At 45.2% G+C, this 21,736-nt stretch overlaps 3 protein-coding genes across 8 annotated transcripts in view; all 3 read left to right on the top strand.

The window, feature by feature from the left end:
- The first annotated feature begins 131 nt into the window (after positions 1–131).
- On the top strand, positions 132–4,972 carry LOC117584912 (importin-5). The gene is made up of 5 exons (XM_034274059.1): positions 132–318; positions 971–1,120; positions 1,196–2,290; positions 2,352–3,705; positions 3,767–4,972. Exons 1-5 carry the CDS (start codon positions 238–240, stop codon positions 4,402–4,404), a joined length of 3,318 nt encoding a protein of 1,105 aa, XP_034129950.1. The 5' UTR covers positions 132–237; the 3' UTR covers positions 4,405–4,972.
- A 700-nt stretch (positions 4,973–5,672) lies between these two features.
- LOC117585418 (protein spartin) lies at positions 5,673–8,371 on the top strand. 2 transcript variants are annotated; one of them, XM_034274892.1, is made up of 5 exons: positions 5,673–5,841; positions 5,918–6,031; positions 6,420–7,599; positions 7,653–7,959; positions 8,018–8,371. In XM_034274892.1, the coding sequence occupies exons 3-5, from the start codon at positions 6,435–6,437 to the stop codon at positions 8,247–8,249; spliced, it is 1,704 nt and encodes a 567-aa protein (XP_034130783.1). In that variant the 5' UTR covers positions 5,673–5,841; positions 5,918–6,031; positions 6,420–6,434; the 3' UTR covers positions 8,250–8,371. The 2 variants fall into 2 exon arrangements, with proteins under 2 accessions (XP_034130783.1, XP_034130782.1); XM_034274891.1 differs by lacking the exons at positions 5,673–5,841; positions 5,918–6,031 and adding an exon at positions 6,288–6,354.
- Positions 8,372–12,120: 3,749 nt separating this feature from the next.
- Positions 12,121–21,736, top strand: part of LOC117585761 (uncharacterized protein CG43427) — a 56,126-nt gene continuing 46,510 nt past the window's right edge. For 2 of the 5 annotated variants that reach the window (XM_034275418.1, XM_034275420.1), the window contains exons 1-2: positions 12,122–12,253; positions 12,730–12,870. The gene's annotated coding sequence lies outside the window, so the exon portion shown is untranslated. Of the gene's footprint in view, positions 12,254–12,729; positions 12,871–21,736 lie in introns of all 5 variants that reach the window. The other 3 variants (XM_034275419.1, XM_034275417.1, XM_034275425.1) reach the window with 3 other exon arrangements.

The raw sequence follows: 21,736 nt of genomic DNA, 5'->3' as shown, positions 1-21,736 counted from the left end.
TTATTAAATACACTCCTTGCATAAATAAAATATTACCCCCAAGAGAAGGAAAACACAATTGATGCTCACGAAATGCAGCTCTGCTGAACAAAATTGCGATATTTTGGCAACCCGGCATCCCGTCTATTGTTCTGCTCTTTTTTAAGGCGGCCTTCGTCGCGTGAAGATTGTGAAAATTGTGGTTTTCCAATTACTTTCGTGTCAATTGCAGTTAATTTAATTAAATTACAACACAACATGTCTGCAGACCAGGCCCAGTTCCAGCAGCTTTTGGTTTCCCTGCTATCTACGGATAATGATGTTCGCCAGCAGGCCGAGGTGAGTGTTCTGTTCTCATTTGTGCGAAAGATATGGTGGAGGAAGGGGGATCAACACGAAAAATTGAATTGCACAAATTCTGTGATGCGCAATATGCATATTGACGTGCCATCTAGTATATAAAATTGGGCACAGGCCTTTGTGCTCTTGTCTGTGATATCCATTTTGTTCGCAGGCATATTTTTTTCCTATTAAATTTGTACCCTGAATCATCCGTTCCGCACACAAAACGTGTTTTTGCCTTCCCTTTTGACGCCAAATTCGCATGTGTGTTGCGTCTCTTTCGGATGAAGCGCGACAGAGATAGAGATAGCGAGAGCCGAAACAGAGGAATAGAGCAAAATATCATTTAGGAATTCAACAATTTAAAATTTCTTATGATATGTATGTTCATTTGTATGTATATTTTGGGCAAACGGAAACAAAGAGCAGGTGCAAAAGTGTGGTGGAATGACGCATTGGATGGGATGGTGGATGGCAAAATGCAATCTGTTTAATATTCCGTGTTGATAAGCGCCGTGGTCGGGGGCACATGGCACATGGCAACGCCCGCCGACCTTGAAGAATCGGCTCCACCCACCTGAACACCAAACCAAATCTGTTTTCGTTGATTATTCACGTTTCGTTCTGTTTTCTACCATATGTATTCCAGGATGCCTACAACGCACTGCAGCGGGACCTGAAGGTGACACATCTTCTGGCCAACATCCACAATGGCCAGCAATCCGAGGAGGCCCGCCAGATGGCCGCCGTTCTGCTGCGTCGTCTCTTCACCACCGACTTCCCGGATTTCTACAAAGAGGTTCGTAATGCTACAGTGGGCAACGCCCCAGAGAGAGATTTTCTAATGAAACCTCTCCCCTCTCCCTTCCCGTAGATTCCACCAGAGTCCCAGAACCAGCTTCTGCAGCAGATTCTGCTGGCCGTGCAGCAGGAGGTGACGCCGCAGCTGAGGAGGAAGATCTGCGAGGTGGTGGCCGAGGTGGCACGCAATCTGGTCGACGATGATGGCAACAACCAGTGGCCGGATATCCTCCAGTTTCTCTTCCAATGCGCCAACTCGCCGACGCCCCAGTTGCAGGAGGCCGCGCTACGGATCTTCACCAGTGTTCCGTCGATCTTTGGCAACCAGGAGACGCAGTACATTGATCTGATCAAGCAGATGCTGGCCAAGAGCATGGACCCCAGCTCGGATCCCGAGGTGCGCATCCAGGCTGTGCGCGCTGTTGGCGCCTTCATTCTCTTCCACGACAAGGAGAAGGAGGTGGTTGTCTACAAGCACTTTAGCGACATGCTGCACCGTATGCTCGTCATCACCGGCGAATCCATCGAGGCCCAGGACGACCAGAGTCTGCTGAAGCTGCTGATCGACATGACCGAAAGCTGTCCCAAGTTCCTGCGGCCCCAGCTGGAGTTCATCTTCGAGATCTGCATGAAGGTGTTCAGCTCGAAGGACTTCGAAGACACCTGGCGTCATCTGGTGCTGGAGGTGATGGTCTCCCTCTCCGAGAATGCCCCTGCCATGGTGCGCAAGCGTGCGGAAAAGTACATCGTTGCCCTGATTCCACTGGTGCTGCAGATGATGACGGATCTGGACGATGACGATGACTGGTCGACCACCGATGTCGTCGACGACGACGATCACAGCGACAACAATGTGATTGCCGAGTCCTCGCTGGACCGCCTCGCCTGCGGCCTGGGCGGCAAGATGATCCTGCCCCAGGTGATGAGCTCCCTGCCTGCGATGTTGAGCCACAGCGATTGGAAGCACCGCTTCGCCGCACTCATGGCCATTTCGTCCATTGGCGAGGGCTGCCACAAGCAAATGGAAGCCATACTGGATGAGGTGATGTCGGGCGTGCTGAACTTCCTGCGGGATCCCCATCCACGCGTGCGCTACTCTGCATGCAATGCCATCGGCCAGATGTCTACAGACTTTGCCCCCATCTTTGAGAAGAAGTTCCACAGCCAGGTATAACATCTAGCATATAGGAATTCCCCTTGAAATTTTTCTCATCTTTGTCCTCGTTTAGGTGATTCCCGGCTTGATGCTGCTGCTGGACGATGTGCAGAATCCCCGAGTGCAGGCTCATGCCGGTGCTGCTTTGGTCAACTTCAGCGAGGATTGTCCCAAGAATATTTTGACACGCTATCTAGACGGGATCATGGCCAAGCTGGAGGCCATTCTCAACTCAAAGTTCAAGGAGCTGGTCGAGAAGGGCAACAAGCTGGTGCTGGAGCAGGTCGTCACTACCATTGCCTCAGTGGCGGACACTTGCGAGGCCGAGTTCGTGGCCTACTACGACCGCCTGATGCCCTGCCTCAAGTTTATCATCCAGAACGCCAATTCCGAGGATCTGCGCATGCTGCGCGGCAAGACCATCGAGTGTGTGAGCCTCATCGGACTGGCCGTGGGCCGGGACAAGTTCATCGGGGATGCCGGCGAGATCATGGACATGCTGCTGGTCAATCACACCGAGGGTGCAGAGCTGGCCGACGATGATCCGCAGACCTCCTACCTGATTACGGCTTGGGCGCGTATGTGCAAGATCCTGGGCAAGCAGTTCGAGCAGTATCTGCCCCTGGTGATGGGCCCCGTGATGCGCACTGCCTCCATGAAGCCCGAGGTGGCCATGCTGGACAACGACGAGGTCGAGGACATTGAGGGCGATGTCGACTGGTCGTTTATCAATCTGGGGGAGCAGCAAAACTTTGCCATCCGCACAGCCGGCATGGACGACAAGGCCTCCGCCTGCGAGATGCTCGTCTGCTACGCCCGCGAGCTGAAGGAGGGATTCGCCGAGTACGCCGAGGAGGTGGTCCGCCTAATGCTGCCCATGCTCAAGTTTTACTTCCACGATGGCGTCCGAACAGCCGCCGCCGAGTCGCTGCCTTATCTGCTCGACTGCGCCAAGATCAAGGGCGCCCAGTACTTGGAAGGCATGTGGCTATACATTTGCCCCGAGCTCCTGAAGGTGATCGTCACCGAGCCAGAGCCGGAAGTGCAGTCCGAACTGCTCAACTCGCTGGCCAAGTGCATTGAGACCTTGGGCCCCAACTGCCTCAACGAGGAGGCCATGAAGCAGGTCCTCGAGATCATCAACAAGTATGTGCTGGAGCACTTTGAGCGCGCCGACAAGCGTCTGGCTGCCCGCAACGAGGAGGACTACGACGATGGTGTCGAGGAGGAGCTGGCCGAGCAGGACGACACCGATGTCTACATCCTGTCCAAGGTGATTGACATCACGCATGCCCTCTTCCTGACGAACAAGGCCCAGTTTCTGCCAGCCTTCGAGCAGGTGGCCCCTCACTTTGTGAAGCTGCTGGATCCCAGTCGTCCACCAACCGACCGTCAATGGGGTGTGTGTGTCTTTGATGATTTGATTGGTGAGTGTGGATTGTGTGAATTGCTATATAGAATAGTTTAATTTTATGTTTTTGTTCGCAGAGTTCTGTGGCCCCGCCAGCGCCCCGTACCAGCAGATTTTCACGCCAGCCCTGCTGCAGTATGTGGGCGACAAGTCGCCGGAGGTGCGCCAGGCTGCTGCCTATGGCTGCGGTGTTCTGGCCCAGTTTGGTGGCGAACAATTTGCTGTCACATGCGCTCAGATCATTCCATTGCTGGTGCAGGTCATTAATGATCCAAAGGCCCGCGAAATCGAGAACATAAATGCCACGGAAAACGCTATTTCGGCCTTTGCCAAGATCCTCAAGTATAACAAGTCGGCGCTGTCTAATGTGGATGAGTTGATTGGTGTGTGGTTCTCCTGGCTGCCCATCTCCGAGGATCCCGAGGAGGCTGCCCACATCTATGGCTACATGTGCGATCTGATTGAGGCCAATCATCCAGTCATTCTGGGCGCCAACAACTCCAATCTGCCGCGCATCGTCTCCATCATCGCCGAAGCGTACTGCACCAAGGTTCTGGAGGCCACCAGTGCGACCGGTACCCGCATGCTCACCATCGTCAAGCAGGTCGAGTCGAATCCCGACGTGATGCAGGCCTGTGCCAGCAGCCTGAGTGCCGAGCAGCAGCAGGCGCTGCAGGACGCCTACCGGGAGCTGGCCAGCAAGGCAGCTGCCTAAAAGGGGATCATCACCATGTACTCCATCCCCCACTTTTGAATCCATAGAAGGAGCATTACTCTCGTTATTATTTTTTACTCTTGCCGACAGTATCGTGTCGAATCGGCAAATGCATTAATAACTATGTTAAAACAGGGATCCACACAAATTTTTGTGTGCATCCATCCATAGAGTTATACAGATAATGATTCTATATATACATTGTGATTTCAATCAAAACTCTTCTCTCACGAAGGCAAAAGTCTGCGACTTCTTAGAATTTGATATGTTGAATGGATGGATCCCATTGCCATCATCAGAACACAAATTCCAATAGATTATTTTCGTTATTCAAGTTATCGTGTTATATACAGGATATATATTGTATATTTGGCCAATAACCACGGCCACCACCTCTCTTCCCACACACACAAAAAACTCTCTCACATACAACACACCCACGAAAATCTGGATGTGAGCGTCGTCCGAATCGAACGAAATGTAACATGCATTCAAAACCATTTCAAATGATAAAAATGTATTTTAAAAATGATTAAAAGGTCGAAATAAATAACAAGTAAAACGAAAATGACGGATTATTTAATATCAAAGAGGTAGCGTGGTGAAATAAAAACTAAATACATTTAATCAAATTAAACAAGATTTTAAGAGAAATCCAGAGAAATTGCAAGCGTTTCAGATCAGTGGAAGTACAGGCAGTAAAAATGCATATGTATGTGCGCCTATTTTTAGAAGCTTTGCAAGTGTTCTTCACTCTACTTGAGCATTCAAGCTGATTAAGAACTCGCTTTGCCGTGCCCTCGCCGTTACGTTGCCTTTTCTAAAGGCTGTTCTGGGTCTCTGGCAAGATTCTTAGTACATATGCACATACATACTTTATAGAGTCTGTTACGGTGCGTGCCTAGGCAAGTCGGGCATGAGCATCAGTCTATTGGGTCCTAGTTTCGTTGAATGGGAATTATTCGAGCTTTTTTCTGAAAATTTGTTTAAGGCTCTGTGCATGCACGGCTTTATCTTAGAATCTAAGGTATTCGTTTGGAAAAGTAGAAAAAGTTACGCATGATAGCTTGCGGAACTAACCATACAGTATCCAGTAGTTTGCTTTAAGTTCTATATAATTAAAGAGTATATAAAAAAACACAAGGATCGCTCATTTTAAAGATTTAACAGACGTTTAAATTAAATGTGATGTATACAGCATGCATGCATGTAGTGACTGAACGTAGCTAGACCTCCACAAGAAACAGCTGGATAAGAAGCACACGGAAAAACAGAGCAAGCAAAACAAAAACGCAAAACGCAAAGAACATTCCAACCAAATCGAATAAGTTTCAACGAATTTAACAATGAAATTGTAATTATACATTTAAGGTATATTCTCACATAAAAACGAAGCTTTATTTCATACTGGGAAAGCCCGAGCAAAGGAAATGAAAGGTGAGTGCAAGAAAATTGTGAAATTAAATAAATGACGAATTCCTAGAGACTACGTGTCGCGACTTATTATTTCTAGATCTATGATTTTACTTTGCTGATCAAAGTACATCCGAACCCGATTGAATCTCAATGACAAGGAAAGTTCTGGCAGAGTTAGTAAAACTTGAAGACGAAACCGGAAAAAAGTGGGGTGAGTGCAACAAGTGGACGTGATAAATCCGATTGTGAATGCAGCAAACCGAAAGACATTTCGTTGGCCACAATTCAATTTTGAGCAGATGCAGCAGCTGCCCCTAAATGGCAGAAGGCCCACCGAATTGTGTAGGAGCTAGAGGAAACAGAAACCGAATTTGCCCCGAAATTTGTAGAGCATAAATCTCATAAATCGGATAAGAGAAAGAGACTCGATGTCTGACGCACTTAGTCAGAGAGGAAACGGAAGCTGTGCGACAATTGTACATTTTTCAGTTGTGTTTTCGTTGCTGACCAGCAAAGATGGATATCTACCAACAAGTTTGGTATTCTGGGAATCAAAGTAATGCTAAATTAAAGTCGTTGTCTTATTTATATTCCACCAGCTACTAAACTTCGCAATGGCATCCACGGAAAGCGAGTTCCTTGAGGCGTATGGCCAAATCCAAGCTGCTTATAAGGCAGCCATGACGCAAGTAGAGCTGGCCCTGGACCGCGAGGAGTTGGAGGACGCTACGAAAACCATTGAGGCGTATGAGCGAGCCCTGGAGATGATTGAGGAGACCTTTGCCATACCCGTGGGCCTGCCCGATGAGATTGATGCTGTGCAGACGCAATGGAACGACGCCTGCTCCCTGATACAGAAGTTAAAGAGCGCCAAGACGGAGGTTAGCTATCGCGTGAAGGTTTTGAAAGCCAAGAGCCTCCCCGTCGATGACGGAGCAGTCGAGGCAGAAGAGAGGGAGCGCACCGAAGCAGATGGACAGGGCACCAGCCGACAGCGGCCCTTGTTGGCCGAGAATCCATCGACCTTTTACGACATAGCCAATGCCAGTGGCACTCCCAGAACCTACAGGGAGATGGCTACCGGCTTGCGAGAGCTCCTGGCCAGCCACGAGGCTCATGCCCAATTGGACGAGCTCTTCCAGGCGCAGATCAAGCTGTACCGCATTGAGGCCAGCGGTGTGGTGACGACCATTACAGGAAGCACCACCATGTCACTGGTGATGTGCACAGTGGACGGCAAGTGGAAATATCTCAGCGGCAGCACCTTCATCCAGTGCTCGATGACGGAGGAAGGGGCTCCCACGGCATCCGACATGATCTGGCTGTACCCACTGGTGCCCTCGATCACCAATTGTTATCGCACGGAATACGGGGCCTTTATTTTTCCGGATATGGAGTGCCAGGAGCCTGGCAATGCCTTCGGAATCATGCTGGTGAAGCCACAGCGACCGCTCAGCTCCACGGCCGGGGAGACGGAGGAGGAGCAGATGGAGGATCTGCAGCAGTTCTTCCTTGACCTTCTTGAGGCCGTGCTGGCGGGAACGGTGGAGCAGCTGAAATCGCCGGGCCCCCAACGTGCTGGCTCTGGTCCGGGCACCAGCTCGGAGCAGGTGTCCAAGCACATTGTGTGCGCGGCCGATTTCATAGCTCGCAACCTGGTCAAGGGAGCAGAGAAGACGGGCGGCCTGATGATGCGATCGACGCCGTATCTCATCTCCAAAATGACGCCAGCCTCGGAGGAGGCCCCCACCCAGGTACCTGCCTCCGTGCAGTCCACAGGTAAGTCATCAGCTGAGGATTTCTCATGGTTTTTTACTGTCTTTCTCTTACAGTGGAAGTGGCTCAAAAAGTGACCCACGCGGCGGTTGGCATGACCGGTTGGATAGCCGGAAAGGTGGGCACCGCATCGATGGCCGTTGGGCGCTATCTGGCTCCGCATATCCAGGAGCAGGGATCGAAGCTGCTGCAGAAGGGCTTTGGCTACGACACCACCGAAGCCAACAGCACCATGGAGGGTGCACTAACAATAGCAGCGGGAGCCGTCGAGTGCTTTAGCACTGTCTTCGATGGCCTCGAGACATCGGCCAAGATCCTGGGCAACAGCCTGAGCGAGAACTCGGTCAGGATTATAGAGCACAAGTGAGATCAAGCGTTTACCCGCATTATGGTCATCTTAACAGCATGTGTTCCCTTGCAGATATGGACCATCAGCTGGGAACTTGGCCTGCGGCACCTTCGATACTATGGGGAATGCATTTGTCATCAGCCAGAATGTGAATTATATATCCCCCAAGGGCATAGCCAAAAAGTTGGCCAAACGTACCGGCGAGGCCGTCGTGAGTGATTATAAACGCGATTTGCGTAAACCGGAATCTCATTATATTAACGCCGGAGCCCTCTATCCAGATCTGAGAGCATTGAAGGAATGATGCGGCTTAACCAAAGATATTTACTTATGTTCAAATATAAATACTCGTCTAGTTCCAATATCCAATTTATAGCTTATTTTATAAGTCAAGCCTAGAACATTTGTTTCACACATGCATTATGTCCAATTAAAGGAAAACAAAAGCGTAAAAAGATTGTAATTTGGACAATTTATGATTGTCTACACTGTCTACCTATAAAGCTTTATATGCATATTTATTTATACTGAAATAACACAGATTAATGGTTTATCCAATTAATTTATATTATTTTCAGCACCTGTACACTTTCACGATTAGGACTCTTAACTCTTCAGTAGGTCCTCGACGAACGTAAAACTAGCGTTTATATCCAATTGATGCTTCTTATAGTAGAAAAACTTCATCGACAAGAGATAATCACCCGTTGGAACGGGCAGACGCAGTAGCTCCGGTCTTAAATACATATCTTTGACAATCACTGGGCCCTGCAAAGGCCATTAAAGGTGTTGAAGTTAAAGGTCTTGAGAAATATAACGAATGAATGTATTGAAAATCTTACCACGTAGGGGCATGTGTGATTAAAGTTGGAAAAATCTTTCAAAAAAGCATGGACTATGGAAAAAAGTCGATTATTATGCCTTCGGAAATAGAGACAGACATCAAAGTTAACGTCGAATAGCCAGGGCTTATATCCGCTTGCTCTCTTAAACATTTGAATGTGACAGGTCATATCGTTGGTCGGATGCAATATCGTCGCATTTAGGTTGAGGAGCACTCTGCTGCGACTGACGGCCTTCAGACGACAGTTGTGGAACACGAACCAGGATTTGTTGTGGCTCTCGCAGACAACGTTTGTGAACTTGAAAACGACTGCATCCTGTGAACTATAATTAATGCAGGACCTTTGTCAAAGTAGTGTATGGTTATATTCACATTAAAATCGAGTTTATACGTAAGAAATATTCCAAATATAACACAAAATATTTGTTTGGACTGCATTGCGCCTAAACGAATGGTAATCGAATGCGAGCTGACTCCCAATGATCCAATGTAATTAACCCAAATTCATCCCGCATGAGTAGCTTTGATTATTAAATTTATATTAAAAAAAAGTATATACCCTTCCCAAGAATGTAAACATGGCCAATTCACGCCTCTTCGTTTATCCATACGCAGTTCGGATAGGATCACAATATATTTCATGGAAATCGGCAGGCAAAGGGCAGCCGAAGCTACTTCCTCCCTCTTTCACTCAAATAGCTTGAGCCCAAAACGAGAAGAAAAGTTTTTTTGGAAACTAGTTTACTAAATGAAACTTTATAGGTCATTGAAACAGCGACAGTCACAATTTTGTATCAGCCCAATGTTTAATATCTATATTATAAGTCACTTAGCTAATTGATAAATGATTCGCATTCGAATTTTCGGTACACTCCATGCAATTATTTCGCAATTGGCACAGTCTACCATTGCAAAATAGAGAGGGGTCTACTTTTCTAGTTACTTATCTTAAGATCTTCAGGAGATTATTATTATACTGATTTAAGTAATCAATTAAAAAAGGATTTTAATTTCTAATCTCAGCATATACGAGTATGTACATATAATAAATGACATTAGGTTTGAAAAATTCTTGATCGGCGGGTGAGGCTATACATCGAGCACGCCACGTTTTAGCTCAGCCTCAAGACGTGACCTCTTTGGGCATTTAAAACTAACTACTCTCAATAAAAGCCCTGCCCAATCGGGGCAGTCACATTCTAATATGGGTGTGTTCGCTGAGCTAGAACATTTTTTGCCTTTAAGGAAGTTCCGCGTAAGGTGGAAATTCTGTAATCTTTGGATAACACATGGAACAAAAACTACAAAATTTCCAATTACAGCCAACAACAATGGATGAGTAGCTTGTTTAATATAAACTAACTACATATGTACATAGGTAGTGATTTCATAAAAAGACAGGGTAATAGCTGTCCGATCTACAATACATATGCATGACCGTATTTTCCTTAATTGGAAAATAAAAGATGGCTGGAGAGGATGTGTGGTGTCTTCCCCAACAGCTCATTCACGAGCTCAACGGCACGAGGCGAGCGAGAATGAGCAAGAATTTACGGTTGCTGCAGAGAGTTGGTTCGGAAACGTTTTCTGCTGTGCGTTACCTAGGATGCATTGTATGTACCACTCCGAGTACAAAAGGGGTTTGTGCAGCATTAAGTAGCAAACATCAAATTTGAGATCAAAGTGCAAGTGTTTGTGTGTCTGTGTCCATGTGCAAAGCAGCCGACTTGTCAGCAAACATGTTCGAAATCTATGCACAGTGCACACTGAATACTCTAATGGAACTGCAAAGTCAATTGTGGTTATATGTTCATTATTTGTATTTACGTATTTAGATGTTTAAATATTCTTTTATCCCTTTTATTCTGTGTTGTATTTAAAACATATGTACTTATGTACATACAGTTTCCTCTGTACGAATGTGCTCAAAAAGTAGCCCGTAAAAACTCCAACATTTACATTTACATATATGGAGATTGCATAGGCCAGAAAGGAGGCTGGGTCAATGTGGTCCCCATCGTCGTCATTCATGTCCAGCAACATGATTAACTTAGCAACAAAATATTATGCTGCGGAATAAATATTCCAATAAATATTCAATTTAATTACAAAAAAAGGAAACAAAATTCCCTTCACATTAAATTATAAGCATCAGCAGTTCTTTCATGGTTGGTGGATTCTACTCTGAATATCCCGCCAAAGCCAATTGTTTATGCCCATTGTTGAATACAGATATAAAGCTTAAAGCCCAAAGACGAGCACAACTATAGCATACCCGGTACTAGAAGAGTAAACAGGGTATATTTTTATTGGTGGGGAATAACGGATGTAGGTAACGGATTAAGCAAACGAGCGCGCAAGTAACAACATTTTCGTATAAAGTCTGCAGACTTTTAAAGCAACTTGCCGGCCAAAATGAAGCCTGCAAAGGAGGAGGACAAGGACAAGTCCACCAGTGCGATCCTGCTGCAACGACAAGCACCGCCACAACAACCACAACAACTCTCACTACAGGACGGCTCAAGAAGACCAAACAAGGGCCGGCACCGCCACAGCAGCGGCCCCAGTGCGTGCTACATCGCCTGTGGCGGTGGCTGCAACCAAGCCAGATTCAGTTGCCAATGCTGATGCCCAAGATGCTGAGTCAGGCGCCCAGCCGCAGCGTCAGCATGATATCTGTCAGAAATGAAAGCAGATGGAAGTAAAGCGTGGCTCTGGACACAAAAGTAATTTTCTTGGTTGCAGGAGCTTCCTGCAGAAATGGCATTTCTCGTGCATGTCCATCAGCTTTGATGTCCTCTCGGTTGCTCGCAAGAAGTACAAATGCCCCTCGTGCCGAAGAGCTAGAGTCAGAGCTCCATCTCGTTTTCCCATGCTGGACATTCAGCATTCTGTCTCTAGCTGTTTGATTGCTGGTGCTATTACAGTCCTCGACACCACACCTAGTGCCTCTCCTTGCCGATATATAAGACTAAAACCCCGATCGGTGCCAATGGATCAATGATCGGTGATCAAGTTGCCCAGGTGAACGCGCCCAATCATTTTTCATTTCAAATACGCATGTGAAATCGATGAATGCTAAAAAACATCGATTGTTCGTGCAGGGTATGTTCAACAGGGTACAACCCGTGGGATATTTTTGTGCTCACATTTGAAACTCAAAAGTGAGTGTGGAATTTCCCTGACACAGCAGAGTATTTCCCCGACCGGTTGACATAGGAGAGAATTTCACCGACCATTTAGACACATGAGAGAATTTCCCCAACCGGAGGGAATTTCCCCGACAGCAGAGAATTTCCCCGACCAAGTTGCCAACTTTCAATGAACATTAAACAAAAAAAATAAAAATACAAAATTTTTTGAACTGCGCGGTTGTGCGGCGCGTCGCGGACCAACAAATATCAAATAAAAAATAAATAGTGTTATATTTTCTCGTGCTTGTGTTTTTGTGGGCACACTGCGGGGTAAAGTTAACAACAAATTTGAGCGCGTCTGCGTGTGAAATTATAATTGATAATTTAATTTGTTAATAAGTTGCACCTGTGCTTTTGTGCCGCGGCTGTATGGCTGTATGGGTGTGTGTGTGTGTGAGTGTATGGGTGTGTGCATGTTGTTTTATGTTCATTTTCGCGAATGGAAATTGAAAACAAGCCGAAAGAAATACCAATACCATCCATTTTCAAGTGAATAATGTAGTGTAAATATGATTCGTGTCTAATACCAGTTTACCAAAACTAAAACGTGCCATGCATAAAACGGTGAAACAACAACAGTTCTAAGCGTTTTACACAAACAAACACGTTTTCGTGACGTCTGTGTGTGTGTGTGTGTGTGTGTGTAGTGGGTTGGATGCTGTGTGTACGTGTTGCTCCTCTGTCGTCTTAGTGTGTGTGCGTGTGTTTGTGTATAGAAATTTCTAATTTTTTGTATTCCAAAATAGCCACAAAAAAACAGCCACAACAATTGGGATTCTGTTAATGCGTGTTTTATAATTTAAATGTAGTTTTTTTGAAACAAAGCAACTGTGTGCAGCAACAACGGAGGCATTGATAAGGAAAAATTGACAGCTTTGATTTTTACGGTGAGTATTGGAATTTAAAGCTGCGATTGTCATACCCTTGCAGAGGGTAGCACGTTTTTGAGAAGTTATTTGCTAGCCATCGCTTTGAAAGTGCGACTGCTGAAGCTCTTGCATGGTTCGGGTTTGGATTAGGGCTACAATCATCCTTTTGTTAGGAAATAACATATCACGAAGATTATTGCTATGAATACAGAAATGATGGCCACCGCATAGAGCCCAATGTTGTCAACTTCCTCCACTTTGGGTGCATGCTGGGTGGTTTCCGCCAAAACGTACTCGATTCGCGTGGTGGTAAAAAATAGAGACCTTTGTTTTCTCAAATGAAGAGCTTTTATTGAATTCATCTTGGTTTGCTTCTTTTCGATCGAATTTTCTCAGGCCATTTCGAGTAAGGCCTGCTGCTACTTGTTGTATTTTTCCGTTTACTCATTTCCACTTTGCATCCCATCGTCTCCACCTGTAAGTATTCAGACGTTAGCAGCATTTAGGCGCCTGGTCATTTATTTGATATCATCATCATCGTCATCGTCGAGTGCAACAGGTTTTTGCGTCTAATAAGGTAATGCCGAAAGAGATGATGAAAAAATGGCTAAATTATAATAGAAAGAGAAAAAAATATCCATCATTGGAAAGTTGATTTGTTAGCATTTGCGGAATGCAGCCCCTCCCCCCGTCCAGTGTCGGTCGTCAGGGTTGCCTAGTTGTGCGACAGGGCGACGCGATGCAACGCATTTTTTGTGAGAAATCCCTCCCCTCCCACCACTTGGCTAATATTTCAGGCTTCATGCTTCATTTGCTTTTCGAGTGGCGGCTGAACTTTCGCAACAGCCGGGCAAGGGCGATAGTTGGATTGAATTGGATTGGATTGTATCTCGTGCGAGTGCTTCGAGCAGATGGGAGAAAGGCAGAGGGCACACTCGAAAGGGTTACGGTTACGGTTACACACACGCTCCTTATCGTCTTACCTAACCTCAAACCTCAAGCCTCAAATAGCTTTTGGGTGTGTACACACTGTTGCAGTGCCACCCACAAGAAACGGCAATAAATCGCCCCGAAGCGACAGTTGGCGAACGAGGGAAAAGTTGTGTGTGGGACTGAGGACTGGCAGGCAACGCTTTGGGGACATTACACAATTATCCAAAACGAACCAAAGCATTTTCCATTTTCCCCCAAGAAAAATGCATTTTTCCACGAAAATCAATTCCTTTCCTTCCTCTCCTCTCCTCTCCCCTCTATTCACAGACGTCTTCCGCTGCTGTTGCGCTGTTTCTTGTTGTGCTTCTGTTTTGTTTATGCTTTTCCCATCTTATTGTTTTTGCGCGCCTCGTGCGTCGAATTTATGTGAATTTCATTTCGTTCGCTCGCTCCCAAGACGGAAGCAGCCGCGGTGGTGCGGCAGCTCTTAATGATACAAATAATACTCGTAGCTGCAGCTGGGGAAAAACTAGTGAGAAAAAAACAAAACAAAAAAAAGGGTGCCCTGGTAGCTTTTTCCCCACATAGTATAACCGATGGAAAATTGGCGCCGCAGCGCAGCTCAGCGCAGCCGCTGAACAAAAACTTGAAACTTGTTTGCCGCATAATTTCCAAAGTTGCAATTTTCATTTTTTATGGCCATTTGTCTTGCAGTTGTTTTTGGTCTTTATTTTTAGTTTGTTTTTCTTTACTTTTTCGAGTTGAAAGTGTTGGCAATGCCTGCTTGAAGCACATTCGGAATTGGAGTGGAGTCGCGTCTGGTCTGGTCTGGTCTGGTTTTTCTTTCATTTTTTTTTTTGCTGACCCCCTGTTGAGGTAATCAGAATTATATGGGAGAAACATTTTATTTTCAGTTGACTTTTGGTACATTTTCGGAATTTTTGACTGCATTTTTCCCAGCATTGCCAGCGGCACTCTTGGAACGAGGTAACTGTCAAACAGTGCTGCCCTTACAAATTTGTGGCTATTGAAGAAGAAACGTTCAATTTTAGTTCTGAGGACACTCCTCTCCATTTTCGCTAGTTGGTGCTCCTAGATATATTTCCCAGTAATTATAGTTTGTTGAATTAAAAGCTTATGGACAGACATTACAGCTCTGTCTCCAGAGACACGCCTCGGCTCCTGTTATGGAGTAGAGCAACACCTTCTTGTGTCTTATTACAGGTACAGCGGACTCGTATTATTTCATAATAATTTCTGGTTTAACTCTCGGGCTCTTTCATAATCGGCCATAAAAACTTGTCTCTCCCGCTCTCTTTGGGCCATCTGCTGCTGCTGTTGCTGCTGCCTCCACCTGTGGGCCCACCCATATGATGGGCCCAGTTTTGGGCCTGCCGCTTGCTTACCTGTTTGTTCGTTCCACCACCAAATACAAATACACAGCTACAATACACGCTACAAGTGAAGTGACACTTGTGCAATTATTGTCGTCCAGTCTGTAGCACAGTGTAAGAACCCCAGTGTTTTCGACAGGTTGCTGCTTCTCTTTTTCATGGTTTAACGTTTTTCTGTTTTCTTTGTCAGGAGCAAGAGCGACTGCAGCGGCGGATCCACTGAAACAATGCCGGGTATTTAGTGAAAATGCTTTTGTGCTGCGGCAGTGCAGTGCAGTGCCTCGCCGCTTATTAACTTACCTGCTATTTTAACCATTTTCATTTTTCACACGCACCGGCACAGGCAGTGGCGACTGCCAGACTGGAAAATGCACTGCACTTGCTGTGTCTAGTCTGCCTGTGTCCGTGGATTAGTCGCACTCGCTTGGATTTCTTTTGTTTCTCCAAAGATGTGTGCGTGTGTGTGTCTCTGTCTCTCTTTCTGGCCATGTTTCAGCTTCGCACTTGCACGCTCTGCCTACCTGGCTGCCTGCCTGTTGGATTTTTCCTGAATGAACATGAAGAACGGAAATACCGCAGGGGGCGATTTCGTGTATCCCTCTCCCACTCTATTTCTGGCCCAGACCCTGGGCCATGTCCAGCTGCGATGTTCCATCTATTGGTACCGAATTTCTCCTTTCGGATTTGGTCTCCCCCTATCTCTCGAATCTTTTGAAAATTGACGGCGCCCCGTACATCGTCTGTCTATTTATTAGTTCGTATTCGTTGATTTACTCTATAATTAAAATGCAACCTGATTGTTGAGGTTCTTTTTGGGTCTAGCTGTGGGTCTTTCTTTGAATTTTGGTGATTAAGTTTAAAGCCTGTGATTTAGTGGAGTGGCCACTGAGCCCTGGGACAGAAGTTTCTAATGAGTTTCTAATTCGTTTCAAAGATTGGCTGCAGCATAGTAGAGCATTTGATTAAATAAATAATAATAAATATTTACATTCTTGCCATCTGTGTAGAGAGAATGAAACTCAAGTATTCATTTCATTTTTGGTATTTTGGACCTTCCTTATGGGTTTTGCAGGAGCATCAAATATTTACTCTCCAAATTGCATTGTTTCTCCGAACCCCAAAAGGATTGGCAATTCATTTAATTGAAATTTTCAATTACATCATCATTTTCGCTTATCAGCAGAAATTCCAGCTACAGCCATTTCGTGCTGGTCCCCAAAAGGCATTGTCAGACATTTGTCAGAGCTTTGGAGCCACCAACCTCAAAGTATACATTCCTAATAAGTGCTCCACCACATACATAGGGATATACAGGATGTATGTATGTGCATGTGTTTGTCTGTATGTATTGTATATGAGGGTACAAACTGTTGACCTAGCTCCAAGCTAGGACAGCAGCAACGGCAGAGAGAATTAATTGCCAGCAGCAGCACAAAAGTTGAAAGTTTCGGCGTTCTATGCACACATACATACATACATACATATGTACATAAACAGATACATAAATACATATTTGTGAAATGTTAACGCTTAACACTGTAAACCGTATAAACGAGTTAAGACATACATAAAGATTTGTTCGCTTAAAACGATTAGTTTTATTTCTGAAGAAGTCTCCTAAGAAAACTTCAAAATTCTTTTCAATGAAAGTTTCATTCAACCTATCCCAACATTCCAGCAGTTGAAGCTTTAACATAGCTGTTAGCTACACAGCCACATGGCTGTTAAGGGTGGCGCTGTGAACCTCAACAGCTGTTGTGGGTGTGATTCGGGTGGTTGGGAAGGGAATCGTTTGCCGACGGTAGACAAAAACGAGTGCAACGAAGTTATGTATGTGCCGCTTGCCTTTTCCCGACTTTGCCGTTGCCATTGCAACAGAGAGTCGACAGCTTGTGACCTATATATCAAATTGAATACAGATACAGATACAGATACATTGTACATACTCGTATACTTACATATAGATATATATTTCTATGTTTTTAGTTGGATATAAAAGGGCCTGCGAGTGTGCTTGCAAATGGCTTTTGATGTTCCTACTCCACAGAAGGAGCAAGCAGCCTTATCAAATGGCTTGAATGCTTTCCGGCTTCAGTTCCTCAGTTCTTCACGAGGCCTTAACGTGTCCGGACCTGCAGGGGTGTGGTTGGTGCGCGTGTAAATGTGACTAGAGCTAGAGAAAAAAACCCGTGAATTTTTAATATATTTTCGCCAGGCATAGAATGAGGTTGAGTGGATAAAAGTTTGACGGCTGGATGTGTTCAATGTTCAATTCAATATGTTGCCGCCACACGTAATACGAAACCTAAAGCAATTTCTGAAATACACAGAGTTCTTTCTTACTTATTTTTTGAACCAGGTAAGACCCTCAAGTCAGAGGCCCGACCCACGGGTTATCTCTCACAGTGTACTTTGCCTCTACCTTTGTCCGAACAATCTTATTTAAATATACATATACATATATTGCAATTATTCACACCTCACACCTCAACCCTCAGCCAGCTCTTATCTGTTCTATACGTATATATGTACACACAGTTGTACATATAGAGCTTGTCCCATTTATGCAAATATACAGCTTTGATTGCACCCTGAACTGCGCTTCAAAGTGAATTTATGAATAGAGCGGGGAAGGTGCATTTGATTAAAGTCAACACAACAAAGCAGACACCCATACTATATATCTGTCTGTCTGCTATATAGAGTGCAGCGTCAACGTTTATCAGCAATTATCAGTGGAACGAACGTAACGTCAAGTTATCTATTTGCCTAGAGGCGGCGTAGGTCCCCTACCGCATGAAGCGCCGCCTTCTCACTCAGATGTTATTCTGTGCACTTCACTGTTTAGCTGTAGTCTGTAGCAATTAAGTTTTCTATTTACCTTTTTGTTAACAAAGTCAATAATATTGTTTAAAGTGCGAGCGCACGGTGGAGAACGAGGAACAGATGTTTGTGAATCACTTCGAGGTGCATTGCATTGAAAATTGGCAACGTAGTAGTGGAAGTTTGGCAACGCTGCTGGTAAATTAATTGAAAATGAATGAACTTTTTGCCAGAATTATGGCAAATCTTAATTTAATTGGTATTCTTATTGTGTGTGTAATATTTTGTTTCTGTCACAAGTTCGAGAAAGTCACTTCATGTAAGAATTTAACATCGAATTTGTTGGCTTTTGTCTACCATATTCGCAGCTCCCATCTACTATTATTGGTTGCCATTTCCTTATATCTTTATCTACATATTTCCATAGCTAAGCATTCTGACTTTACCGTAACTTTGTTTGGACCCGCTTTCCGATAAGCTAATCATATTGAATTTTACTATCGCCTTGGCAATGGCTGAATTTTTGCGCTATCTTAAGAGATTCCCGGAATTCTGACGGAATTTCTATGGAAATAGGATGTCAATGGACGTTTCCTACGGGAATTGCGTAAAAGTTTGTGGAGTGGAAAAGTACTCGAATTGTAAGGAATGGACTTAACTGTGAGTGTGATCGATCATTCTCCCAATTAAACCATTGAAATAAGGTCTTATTATTGCTGCTGGGTCTTGGGCTACTCTGAAGGTCACATGCTGTCTGGGGTCGGGGGGTCACACATGTCAATGTCGGCTTACGGGCGGGGTAAACTGAAAACCAGATCTCCCACAGAAACCCAATCGACCAGGCCCCGAGAGCGACGAGACCTTCAAAGTCAGTTTTTTGGTGCCTTTAGCTGGTCACTCCGTCTCCCAGCTGCCATGTTAATTAACGCATAATTTTCAGGCCTGTCGTAGTCTTTTTTTTCTGTGTTTTTAGAGTTTTTGATAAATGGGTTCAGGTTCAGGTTACCCTCTCTGAACAGATCTGTGGGTCTCCTCCGATTACCGACTACCCCAATGACATTTCGTACGAGTAAAATGCTTGAATAATTATACAATTATTACCCAATTATACGGTATATATATATGTACTTTGTACATACATATAAAGGAACTTCTACTTTAACCTGAAGCTTATTTTGTATGTGCAACAATTTCGCTCTCTCTCTCTCTCTCAGGCTGGGAAAAATTTCACTTTTATTTCTATGGCAAGCTGTGGCGGGCTTTACTCTCGCTTTTGCCGCAACAGCAACGCTAATAAATAAAATAAATGGCAGTGGAAATTGTCTGTCTAACGGTCTGTTGGTCGTTTGTGGATGTGGATGTGGATGTGGATGTAGAGGATGTTCCAGGCAACAAACCCATCCGTTGAGAGAGCTCCCCCGAGAGCTGCACCGTTGAAGATAGTTTCGGCACTTCTTTCTAATTGGAAGATCCATAAATGTGAGATCTAGTTTTGAGAGGAGATGATCGAAAGCCACTTAATCTTTATTGAACTATAAGTTTCCCTTAAAAAAAGAGGCCATAATTTCTCCATTATAAGCCATAATAAAAGGAACGCCTTTGCACGCACTGGCACTAGCCATTCGCCATTTCAGCCAACATCCAACACCTTGAGCCATGAGCCATGAGCCATGAGCCATGAGCCAGAGGCAAGCCATTTCCTTCCTTGTAGCCCCCGAAAGGGCAACACTGGAGGAAAAATTTAAATGAAATCGTGTTCAAGCGGAAAATGCACTCAGAGTTAAGTGGAGTTTCGGGGGGAAGGCAGAGAGCTGAGTTGCAGTGGTTGTGGAGGAGAGTATCTAATAAAATGCACATTATTGCGAATTCGTTATGGCCCCAAGAGTGTAGGCTCCTCGAGGCTCTCTTTGGGATGCGGGCCATGCAATTATTTGTGCGACTCCCTCCTCCATCCAAAGCCAGCTTCAGTACGGCCTTCACCTCTCTCTCTCGCTCTCTCTTTCTCTTTGTCCCTCTCTTTTTTGACAGTGTTGTGAAGCGACAATTGCGGCAATGTGACGACAGATGTGTGGCGGCTGCGCTTCGGTTGCTGACTTGGCGGCTTAGGAATTTGCGCAATTTGCAGCTGAAAGAGCCACAGCCAGAGCTGGAGCTGAAGACAGGGCAACCTCCACAACCTCCTCCGCCTCAAGCAGCAACAGAACGGGAGAGTGACTTATGCGCAAGCCACAACCAAGCGCCAAGAATGGAGGATCGAAGCGAATGATACCCTCTAAGAAAAGCGATCCCACTTTAATTAAGGATCCCGATCCACAATCTTTATAGATCTTTACCATGTAGATGCAGTTATCAGTGCTAAATATTAGGGAACTTGAGTGACTTGTCTGTCAGGTCGTAAATACTTTCTTTCTTTCCATAGTTAAAATGCCCTTTCTCCAGCAAAGGGTACAACAAACGACGAGTTTTGTGTGGCAGACACGAAAATTGTTGCCTCCCAAGTAAACAAACTTTTCTTTCCATCGCTCCTCATACACCCTACACCGCGCACCTCTCTTCAGCTCTCTTTCTCTGTGTTGGCCCGGCCTGAAGCCGGTTGTGTGTGTTTTGTTATTAGTTGGCCCCCAGACAATGTTGACCATATGTGCCGTGAAGCGAGAGGGAGAGGGAGAGGGTAAAGGCGAGGGATTGGTATGCGTGCGTTTGTTGGCCTTTTGACGCTCTTCCCCCCGTTGCAGCTTCTCCCGCGATCATCTCCTGCTGTTGTTGCAAGTTCAGTGACTGTTCAGTGTGTCTGGTCTGTCTGCAATCTGCTCGGGACTCCGACTCCGACTTCGACTCCAAGCAGACACTATGTAGCAGCAGATCACAATCAGTTAACGCTCCATCCATTGATCATCAGAGGAGAAGAGACTGGTGGGCTGGTGGCAGGCTGGAAGGTTTGTAAGACTTTGTAAAAGGAGACCACTCTTTAAAGGCCACTCCCCTGGTCATGTTTAGCATCTGTTTTGCATTGATCAACACTGTCAAATGAGCCATGTTCCTCCACTTACTAAATGGACAATTTCCGCCTGCGACCAGTCATAAAATCAACAATCATTATCTATTTATAGATGGGCCATACAGAGCTGCCTTAGGGGGAGACACCGGACCTTATCGCTGGAGAGTCTCCGTCTTTAAACCGACTGGAACTTGACATAGTTAACGCAATCAGTCATATTTGCTGCGAGCCGATTAGTGGAACAAAAGTAGTGCCACATACTTGAGTGCATTTTTCTTTAATAAATCAACAATCAATGGCCTTTGTCCATGGCCCTGAACAGGGTTTCTTTAATGCGAAAAAAGCTAGAGATAGCTGAAAAAACAAAAAATGTTGTGGATTCAGAAAGTATTTGCTGAGCGGCACTCCAAAAACGATCAGTTTAGGGACTCTTTTCGGACTCTTCTGTCTTGCGCGATCGTAATCGTTTAATTGTTCAGTAATAAATTCCATACAAAGTATCTGAACATCACCTTCTACGCTGCCTCCTGGTTATACTTTGATTTTATGTCATATCTTTCTCTCTCTCTCTCTCCCTCTGTCTCTCTGTCATAAATAGTCTTAAGGTCTATGTACCACCAGTGCACTTCTTACAACGATTCCGCATTTGCAGTCAGTCGCACGATAATGAAACCATTAGAGGAGGGAGCTTCAACTTGTTATCTCTAAGCCCCAACTCTAAAGCTGCAATTGTAAA

The sequence above is a fragment of the Drosophila guanche genome, unplaced genomic scaffold (genome assembly GCF_900245975.1).
Source record: "Drosophila guanche unplaced genomic scaffold, DGUA_6, whole genome shotgun sequence".
In the NCBI taxonomy this organism is placed as follows: Eukaryota; Metazoa; Arthropoda; class Insecta; order Diptera; family Drosophilidae; genus Drosophila; species Drosophila guanche.
Note: the sequence above shows the minus strand (reverse complement) of the source record. Positions and strands in the feature narration are given on the sequence as shown.

What these genes read in the sequence shown, in the direction of transcription:
- LOC117585418 (XM_034274891.1), top strand. An exon ending in TGCCTCCGTGCAGTCCACAG is followed by an intron (nt 7,600 to 7,652) that starts GTAAGTCATCAG and finishes TTTCTCTTACAG; the next exon opens with TGGAAGTGGCTCAAAAAGTG. An exon ending in GTCAGGATTATAGAGCACAA is followed by an intron (nt 7,960 to 8,017) that starts GTGAGATCAAGC and finishes GTTCCCTTGCAG; the next exon opens with ATATGGACCATCAGCTGGGA.
- LOC117584912 (XM_034274059.1), top strand. Translation starts at nt 238, where the DNA reads ATGTCTGCAGACCAGGCCCAGTTCCAGCAGCTTTTGGTTTCCCTGCTA. An exon ending in TCCCGGATTTCTACAAAGAG is followed by an intron (nt 1,121 to 1,195) that starts GTTCGTAATGCT and finishes CCCTTCCCGTAG; the next exon opens with ATTCCACCAGAGTCCCAGAA. An exon ending in AGAAGAAGTTCCACAGCCAG is followed by an intron (nt 2,291 to 2,351) that starts GTATAACATCTA and finishes GTCCTCGTTTAG; the next exon opens with GTGATTCCCGGCTTGATGCT.